This window comes from Carlito syrichta, unplaced genomic scaffold (assembly GCF_000164805.1).
Source record: "Carlito syrichta isolate Samal-C Ts95f unplaced genomic scaffold, Tarsius_syrichta-2.0.1 Scaffold309284, whole genome shotgun sequence".
Classification (NCBI taxonomy): domain Eukaryota; kingdom Metazoa; phylum Chordata; class Mammalia; order Primates; family Tarsiidae; genus Carlito; species Carlito syrichta.
In genome coordinates, this window is record NW_007253380.1 from 249,363 (window position 1) to 259,626 (window position 10,264).

Sequence of the window (10,264 nt, forward strand, 5' to 3'; positions counted from 1 at the left end):
CGGGACCTTATTAAACTGACAAGCTTCTGCAAAGCCAAAGAAACCATCAAGAGAGCAGGGAGACAGCCTACAGACTGGGAAAAAGTATTTGCCCACTCCAGGTCTGCCAAAGGCTTAACATCCTGGATCTACAAGGAACTCAAACGTGCTGAAAAGAAAAAAACAAATTATAAAATGGGCAAAAGATATGAACAGACACTTCACAAAGGAAGACATCCAAGCAGCCAACAAACACACGAAGAAATGTTCAACCTCACTAATCATCAGGGAGATGCAAATCAAAACCACACTGAGATACCACCTAACCCCAGTCAGCATGGCAATTACCAACAACTCAAAAAATAATAACTGCTGGAGAGGGTGTGGTGAAAAGGGAACACTTCTACACTGTTGGTGGGAGTGTAAACTAGTGCAACCTCTGTGAAAAGCAGTGTGGAGATTCTTAAAAGCTCTAAATACCAACCTCCCATATGACCCTGCATCCCCCTACTGGGAATATATCCTGAAGAACACAAATCACTCTATAAAAAAGATACCTGCACACGCATGTTTATCGCAGCATTGTTCACAATAGCAAGAACCTGGAAACAGCCATGCTGCCCGTCAAAAGAGGACTGGATTAAAAAAATGTGGTACATATACATGATGGAATACTACACAGACATAAAAAAGAACAAAATCATGAATTTCGCAGCAACCTGGATGGAACTAGAGTCTATAATGCTGAGTGACCTCTCACAGAAACAAAGATCCGAGTATCACATGTTCTCACTCATATAATGGACCTTAAACATTCAATGCAATACTATACAAAAATGACTGACCGTACTGGGGAACTATGGTGGGGGGAGGGAGATGGGATTAACAGTAGCAAATATCTGTCTGGGAACGGGGAAATACCTGATATCAACAGGGTATCTGAATGAAACGCAATTGTATACCTAACCCTTAACTGTACCCCACAACTTCACAATAAAAAATAAATAAATAAATAAATAAATATTAGTCTGTCCTCTCCCTAGCCATTTGTCTAAATTAGAAGATTAAATACAGCTTCCAGGTGCCCTGGGAAACTGAGTCCATAGGAACTAGGGATAGATGTGTGTGGACCGAGAATAGGGTGATATTCTAGGGGGCTGCACCAAGGCCAGTACAGATCTGCAAGGAAATGATAAATGACGTTAGACGAGACAGAAATTCTCCCAAGTGAAGACCTCACAGAGCAGAAGGGCCACTCGTTTCTTGTTGCTTTGTCTTGTTTACTTTGAATTTTAGACTTGTGGGATACAAGTTAGGGTTTGTTTTGTTACAAAAGTAGGCTGCACGCATGTGAACTTTGGGCTTCTAGCTGGCCTTCTCTCCTCTTGGTAGTGGACCAGGTACCCTTTGTGTTGCCATGTGCCCACCTTCCTCCTCCTCCCTCCCTCCCCTAGTAGTGTTCAGCATCTGCTGATTCCTACTTTGTGCTAATATGACTAGTCTTAATGGCCCACCTATGAGTGAGAGCATACGGTATTCAGTTCTTTGTTTCTGTGATAGTTCACTTAGTTTGGTGGTCTCCAGCTGCATTCAAGTATATATAGCATTCCATTGTGTATCTGTAGTACATTTTATTTATCCAGTCTACTTTTGATGGACATCAAAAAGTTCCTTGACTAACATTTAGTTATATTTCAGGCTCATAGGAGAAAAGACTGGAAATGTTGCCAGAGGAATAAACATTGCCATTGTCAACTGTAAGTTATTAAATGTTTTCCTTAAAACTTCTCTAAAAGCCCTGTGATTGGATTTTCAAAGATACTTTGGATTTTTAAGATTTTTGTGTACGATCTAGTCTAGGTTTATAGTTTAATGCATTTCTAAATCATATATTCAATTATTTTTACAAGTTTTACTTTTCAGATTATTTATGACTCCAACAACAAAACAACTGAAAACCAAATATAAATACACTTTATAGAAAAAGGAAGAAGGCAGAAGGCAGAGTTAAGACTAGTTGAGTAGGCCTAGGGGACTGAGCCCATGGTGCTACCTTGAGCCTCACATTTGCCCTAAAATCCTGGTGGCTGAAAAGAGAGTGACACCACAGGCCAATTCATGATTCTAAGTGATAAAAACGATCAGAGCCTCAGGGGAAACAAAGTGTAGCCTTCCTGGGAAAAAACCTTCTGTCATGATTACCACTGAGGGCCACAGACAATAAGAACCATAGCAACTTTAAGAAAAGCGTTTCACGCAGCATCCCTGTGAGTGAGCAGATGCCATAGTCCAGTCTGGTGTATCTGTGTGATGAGGTGGATGGGCCTCGGATGAGAGGGGGCTCTGCTGTGTCTATGAAAGAGGTGGGTGGGCCTGTACTGAGACCAGGAACTTTGATGGTTCTGTGGGATGAGGCAAGTGGGCCTGGGCTGAGGGGGAGCTCTGGTGTTTCTGTGGGATGAGGTAGATGGGCCAGGGCTGAGAGGTGAGCTCTAGTGTTCTGTGGGATGAGGTGGGTGGGCCTGGGCTGAGAGGGGAGCTCTGGGGTATCTATAAGATGAGGTGGTGGGCCTGGGCTAAGCTGAAGGGGGAGCTCTAGTGTGTCTGCCTGATGAGGTAGATGGGCCTGGGCTGAGGGTGGAGCTCTGGTGTGTCTGTGGGATGAAGTGGGTGAGCCTGGGTTGGGGGGGGCTTTCTCTTGTGTTTCTTTCAGGGGAGGTAAGAGCTTTAGACCAATTGTAACCCAAAGCAGCCTGGAAGAAAGTTCTAGAGCAGCTTCCAGCCACCGTCCTCCTTACCGGTGGTGGTGACACTCCTCAGGTCGTGACACCCTATCTCTGCCAGCTGGGTCATCTATGGTGTTTCCTGGAGAGAGACACGGAATAAATATGCCATACCCTGGGCTGTTGTGCCACAGATGTGCCCTGGGTTCCTTGAGCTGTCTTTTTGAAATGCTTCTTTTATTTTCAGATGTAACTGGGAATGTGACAGCAACCCAATATTTTGACATGTATGAAGGTGGTAAGAAAATTGTTCCTGTTAACATTCAGATTAATTTTAAACATAAAATTAAGATTAAAAAAACCACAAAAATGTCAACCATATTTATTTTGTCTACTAAAAAAAAAAAAATGCCCACAGCTCTCCTCAGTGTTCTAGAATGGCCTTCTATAATCCTGCTAGGCAGTAATTGAATTCATATAATAAAGTTAGAAGGCATTATCTAGAAGAGTCTTTTCTTCTATTTTACTTTTCCTCCGTAGTTCTCGTTTGTGCTTTCATGGGATAATAAGAAAGAATAAAAGCCTTTTCTTAGGAAAAAAAAGAAAAGAAAGAAAGTTTATGTAAAATAATGTATCCAGCATCTAGCCTCTACTGCCATCAGCACTTAAAAACTGTCATAATTACTTCTGATGGCTCACGGTGCCCTCTTGGGCCTAGAGCAAGCTTTCCTGGAACCCATATGTGCCATCTCCTTGGTCTCTCCTTGCTGGGCATTGAATCTTGACTGCAATTTTTCACCAGAATATACCAGCTTCTCCTGTTTTTGCGTTGACGTTCCACTCTGTCACCCAAGTTGAAGTGCAGTGGCATGCTCACAGCTCACTGCAGCCTCAGCCTTCCCAGTAGCTGGGACTACAGGCATGCACCACCATGCCCAGCTAATTTTTTTGATGTTTTCTAAAGACATGGTCTTGCTGTGTTGCCCAGGCAGGTCTTGAACTCCTGGGTCCAAGTAATCTTTCCACCTCAGCCTCCCAGAGTGCTGGTGGCATGAGCTGCCATGCTGGCCAAGCTTCTCCTATTTTTTTTTAACACTAAGAGGCTTGAAAGCAAGTCTTTGTTAGGATGATGGGGAAGAGGAATAGAAAATGCCTCCGTCTCCCATGAGAACTATGCAGTTGTGCTCTGCAGTTATCCTAAGCAGACCTGTTAATAATGCCAGGTCTGAGTAGCAGGGTTTGAGATTTACTATCTTCTTCCTATAAGGCACTGATAAGTCTCTTAGCACACACTTGACCATGTCTGGCGTGGTCTGTGTTTCTCGTATTGAAGTTCTGTGGGCATCTCTGTCCCACACATGTCAGAGTATTCTAGGATGGTCACGGCTTGGGCCTGGCTTTTTATCGTGACTGCAGGGAATGTTGCTGTGCTGCAGGGTGAGAGTCTGGCTAATGGAATCTCTGCTATCTGATTCTTACTTCCAGGAGCTCCTGATGCCTCATTTATTGATCAGGAAAGCTCCTTATCTTGACGGCTTCTCACTGTAACCCTGAACACCTGTTGCACGTGTCCTGCTAGTCCTCTTCCTTCTGTGCCGTGCCACTCCCATCAGATGGTCCCCACAGAGCCCCAGCATGCATTTTTCCCATAGTCACCTAGTGTACCATCTGCTGGACTTAGTAAGCCGCACTGGAGGCCCAGGATTCAGAGAGAATGCAGCAGTGAGCAAGAAGGAGGTCAGGCATCTGGGGCAGAGCCTCCGCTAACAGGATGAATCCTAAAACTGACTTGCATTGACCCGACAGATAACTCTGGACCCATGACAAAATTCATTCAGAGTGCTCCTCCAAAATCCCTGCTCTTTATGGTGACCCATGACGACGGCAGCAGCAGGTGAGTGCCTGTAGGTTTGTCACAGTGCTGGGCAGGAGAAGGATGCAGGACAGGGAGTGCCAAGGTCCCTCAGTAACATTCTCTGGGCAGAGAGTCCAGGAAAGCAAGGTGCTTTTTAAAGGAAAAAGAATGAAAGATCATGACAAACAGATTGCATTTCTAAAAAAAAAAAAAAAAAATCACGAGTGACTCACATAAGTATTGGAACCGAGGAATATTTCCCAGGAGCAAGACCAAGTCACAGATGACCATAATTAGGGTAGAATAGCTAGCCTCCAGTCAGAAAGGCTCAACCCAGGATGGTACCTACAGAAATATGGAAGGAAATTGAGATAATGTCTTTATGAGAGGAGGTAGAGAAGGATTGACAAACACACACAACTGAGACTTGACTAGAAGTGGACTTAGCGCAGTGCCTGCTAAGTAAATGTGTGTCTTTGCTGTCAAACTTCTAAGAACTTTCAAGGTGCTTATTTGCATTGTGAATTTTCCAAATGTGGTTACTGACCACAACATTCCCAAATTTATCTGACCTCAGATTCCTTTTTCATGGAGCATCTTATCAAATTGAAATCCCTTGGGACACACTTTGAGAAACTTTGAGTTAACTCATTTTAGAAAATCTAAAATTGTTTTTTTCTCTTCCTATCTGCCCTTCTTTCTTTGCTTACCCTAAATTGCACTGTTTGCATTGGTAGTATTGTTTTACATTTCCTTTTCTTTTTTGATGCTGACTTTTCTGAATATGAAAAGGGACAGTTTTGGCATTTGTTTTCATCTTCTATTCACCTTATTTTGTGATCTGTAAACAAGAGGTGCAACAAGGTTTGAAAATTATGTTGGCTAAGAGTGAGGATGTGACTGAACCCCAAAACACTGGAGCTTTTCAGAATTGAGTTAAAATTCTGTGCCCCAAATTGAGGTCCAAGGGGCTCTGGATATTATATGGTTAACTAGAAATTTGATATCCTCAACCAGCACGTGTCTTTTGGTTGCCTCTGTGTCTAGAAAGAGGTGTGTTGGTGTAGAAACCTCTGTCCAAGAACACACAGCATAACACACCCAGCACAGAGCTTCCCTGACCTCAGAATCTCCATGGTGCTCACACACTTTCTCCTTTGCCCCGTAGACTGAAGGACGATGCCAAGAACGCCATAGAAACACTTGGAAGTAAAGAAATCAGGAACATGCAGTTCAGGTCAAGCTGGGTATTTCTTGCAGCAAAAGGGTTTGAACTGCCTTCTGGAATTGAGAGAGAAAAGGTGAGTGGTTTTAAAATGTCTTTTCCCACCACCAGTGAGTATAGTACATGCAGTGATGTGAAAAGGTTGCCAGTCGGTTACAACTTCCTGTCTCCAAACGTAAGACATTTGTCAACCTTTCCCATTGACTAGCATTAGATCTTGATGGAAGTTTCTAACTTTTCCAATCTCTTTAAAAGTAGAACATTCTGAATGGGCCATTGTTATTGGTTTTCCATCAGGCTGCAGTCAACATGACCTATCTCAAGACTCTCTTTCCTTGGGCAGATGTTCATCTCCCCAAGTCCCTGAAGGTCAATGCCAAGAACACCATAGAAGCTCTTAGAAATAAAGAAATCAGAAACTTGCAGTTCAGGTTGAGCTGGGGACAGTGGAGTGCTTGTCTCTTAGGGTGGCTAGGTTATTTAACTGAGATGGTGCCTGCGAAGTACTCATAAGGGTGAGCACCACACAAATACTCCACAAATGTCACTTTCAGTGTTGTCATTGTTTTGGTAGTAACTTGTTGCATGACTGATTCTAAGTCACTCCCTGTGGGCCTTATTTATCAAAGAAAAGTAAAGCACAATGGAATGAACATTATAACTTAACCTAGACTGCCTTAAACTTACACAGGACACTTGAATTGGCCTACAGTTGGGCAACTTATCTAACACAGCCTATCTTACAATAAAGTGTTGAATATTTATCTCATGTACATTACTGAATACTGTACTGAAACTGACAAACAGAAAGGCTACAGTTTCTGCTGAATGCATATCACTTTCATACAATTATTCAGCATTGAAAGTCTCGGGGGTTGATTGTACTCACCAGCCAAGTGCAACTACTAGGTTGAACAGCATATATTATAGAATATTTTCATCACTACAGAAAGTTCTAGAGCTGTATGGACACCTGGTTCAAATATTATTAAGAAACAGCACAGTATACACACATACAGTTAGAAGAAGTAAGACCTAGTGTATGATAGATCAGCAGCGTTACCACAGTTAACAATAATCTACTGTACATTTCAAAGTTGCGAGAAGAGAATAATTTAAATGTTCCCATCATAAAGAAAAGATGAATATCTAAGGTGATGGATATTGCAATTACCCTAATTGAATCTTTACACATAATGTAAACATACCAAACTATCACATATACCCCCAAAATATGTACATCTATTATGTAGAAGTGCAATGAAAGGAAGGCAAACACCCAGCTTAGGCTGGCCAAATTCAGTTCTTGGAAGTGATTCTGTTTATATGACTTTGCTTACAGCTGACACTGATGAAATATTTGTTGATTAGATTAATGAATAAATAAAGCTATTTTCTTTGTACAGATCAATCACTCTGATAATAAGAAGAACAGATATTCTGGCTGGCCTGCAGAGATCCAGATAGAAGGCTGCATACCCAAAGAACCAAGCTAGCTCGGCACAGTACTTAATAAATGTGTTTGTGTAAAAAAATGCAATGGGATGGCAAGAATCTTATACCTTTAAATCCTACAGTCAATATTTGATGCATAGTTGGGGTTTGTTGCAAACCAATGAATATTTGCTAGCTGTATCAAATCTTGGTATACAGTATTTTTATACCAATATTTACATATTGAAGATATCAATAAGCAGGAAAGCCAAGTGAATGGAAATTCTTACTTTAATCTTGGAAGGAGGGTTGGGGAGGCAGCTATTATGATCAGCTCTAAGTGTGATCCTTATGCAGTTCACAGTTCTGCAGAGAGAAAACCTTTATTCTGTTATCTCTAGGCACACCCTGGTTTCTGTCAGTGGTCTTCTGCTGGGAGAATGAGCAGCAGTCTAGAGGGCTTACCCAGCTTTCTTGGTTGACTCAAGTTGAGCTCTTGAATCTTTCCTGTGAGTCTGAATTTATTCATTCCACAAATCTGGGTGCCTCCTGCCTCCTGGCACCAAGAGTGCAGAGTGAACCAGACACAGTCCCTGTCTCCATGCCAGGGTACTGAATGGGGTTAGGGGAGGGGCTGCTTTTAGGAGGGGACTTGAAGGTCTCAGACTCTTCAGGGGCACATCATTAGACCCAAGAATCCAAGACACCCCTCATGCAGTGAATCAGTATTGTCATATGATGGGTGTGATTTAGGGCTAAGAAAATAAAGTCACTGGAGCAGAATCACTACCAAGAGTCTATTCTAACCTCTTTCCTGGGTGTAGTCACCAGAAAAGTTTTGAGGCATTGAAGCCAGGCAACTGTTACTTCTCTGAGCTTCCGGTATCTCATCTGTAAGATAGAGAAATTAGGATAGATTAATGCTTTTCAAACATTTTTATCAGCAGGCTCCTTTTAAAAACATGGTGGCACATGACATCCTGAATTTCATCATTCTTACATAACTTCCCAAAATCTCAGTGGATTGCAACTGTGTAGATTTGTTGTTCGTTTAATGTGGGTCGCAGGCCAGCTGCGGCTCAGCCCCAGTTGCAAAAAGCTAGGCTGAAGGGGTGTCCCCTGTCAAGAACAGAAGCCAAAGAGAGCAGAAATCCAGGTGCCCGCTCCTCCCACAGGCTCCTGCCAGGATGTATCAGTCTCACCGGGCTGTGTCCCAGGGCCCCAAACATATCAGGCACCAGGTCAGCCCAGGCATGGGAATGTCAACCCTTCCCTCAGGAGCATGACAAACCATGTGGCAGTGGGCAGCATGACAGCCCTCCTCTAGGGAAGGGGGTGATTATTGTGAGTGGAAACACAATGACCCAGTGACTGCTGAAAGCCACAAAGTACCTTGCCCCAGGGAGGAACACTGCCCAGTCTGCTGACCCCTACTCTGGGCAGAGGCCCCTAGGAGCCTATGTGTCTCCAAGGGACTCTACAAACCACTGAAGGGGATCATGACTCAGATCCTGGTGGGGACTAAATCATATCTCCCAAAATTCTTGTGTTGAAGTCCTAACCCCCAGTATCTCAGAATGTGACCTAATTTGGAAGTAGGATCATTGCAGATGTAATAAATTAAGGTGAGATTATACTGGAGTACAGTGGCCCCTAGCCCAATACAGCTGGTGTCCTTAAAAAAGGAGAAATTGGTACACAGTTACTCACACAAGGAACACCATGTGAAGAAGAAGGCAGAGATTGGAGTGATGCATCTACAAGCCAAGGAACACCAAAAGTTGCCAGCAACCACCAGATGCTAGAAAGAGACCTGGAACAAACTTTCCCACTACAGACTTCAGAGGGAGCCAGCTCTGCTGACACCTTGATCTTGGTCTTCTGGCTTCAGAGCTATAAGAGCATAAATTTCTGTTGTTTCAACTACCCATTTTGTGGCACTTTGTTATGGCAGCCCTGGTAAACTAATGTAGGCCCCGTTAAGGTCTAAGCTCTGAGGTACACATAGAAAATTTTATATTAGAAAAAGGAGAGAAAGAGCACACTTTTACTCTGGCTGAAATTACTATATGAGGGGGGACCCCCAAAAACCAGAAGTGTTTTTTGGAGGGTAAGCCCCTTGTAGTACAGGCTTCCTCCACTAGGTAAGTGTTCTAGGAACACCTCGGTATCAGTGTACTAGCTAGTGTTGTGAGAGACTGCGTTCAGCGTCAGTGAATTTTTCTTGGAGATTCTTTCAACACTCTTGATCATTTTCTGATGGGTAATTTATGAGCACACCTGTCCACACTACCCTTGAGTGTTCAACAGGTTTTGACCAAAAGTAGCATGACCCACCCCTATATCCCACCTCCCTATTCAGCTGATCTCACCCTGAGCTATTTTGTTATTGTTTCCCGGGATGAAAAAAGATCTCAGAGGGAAGCATTTTGCCAATTTGGAAGAGATGAAACAAAAAACAGAAGCACTGAAGGACACCCAAATCGAAAAGTCCAAAAACTATTTTGAGCAGGGGAAAAAGTATCTCAACCGGTGAATTGCATCAAATGGAGAGTGACATTTGAAGGTGACAAGTTTAAACGTGTAAGAATAAATACACAATTTTAAATAAATTCTGGGGTTTTTGGGGAATTCCCCTCATATTTTTAAAGCATCACTGACCTTAATTTATTGACATTATCAGAGGAAGGTCTCAGGGACACTCAGGGGAGGCAGAGTCCTGGGATAGGGCTTTGGGATGCAAAGTTCTTGTGTCCAGGGCTCCTGCCGTCCAGTGATAGTCTCTTTGCCCTCTGCTGCCCCCTGCAGCTCACTACTGTGTCCTGCATGTAGGACACAGGACGGGATTGTTCTAGTTCCGTCATTTTGATGTGTTTCCCTACTGCATGGTCTTTAGTGTGGGGATTGTGATTCCATTCCCGACAGCTCAGGGCACTGCCAGCTCTAGACCTGTCCTTCAGGTAGACACTGTGCATGAGGCCTGGCCACATTGGATGCTTCCTCAGCATATTCCCTGGGCCCAACATCACTAATGTGAACCCTGCCAGT

The 10,264-nt window shown here is 43.2% G+C and overlaps 1 protein-coding gene across 2 annotated transcripts in view; it reads left to right on the forward strand.

Annotated features, from left to right (window-relative positions):
- Positions 1-7,504, forward strand: part of FAM3B (family with sequence similarity 3 member B) — a 36,822-nt gene extending 29,318 nt beyond the window's left edge. For both annotated transcript variants that reach the window (XM_008067085.2, XM_021717096.1), the window contains 5 exons: positions 1,678-1,736; positions 2,950-3,000; positions 4,509-4,596; positions 5,726-5,858; positions 7,189-7,504. In XM_008067085.2, the coding sequence (XP_008065276.1) occupies positions 1,678-1,736; positions 2,950-3,000; positions 4,509-4,596; positions 5,726-5,858; positions 7,189-7,278 (421 nt within the window). In that variant the 3' untranslated portion in view covers positions 7,279-7,504. The remainder of the gene's footprint in view (positions 1-1,677; positions 1,737-2,949; positions 3,001-4,508; positions 4,597-5,725; positions 5,859-7,188) is intronic.
- The last annotated feature ends 2,760 nt before the right edge of the window (positions 7,505-10,264 follow it).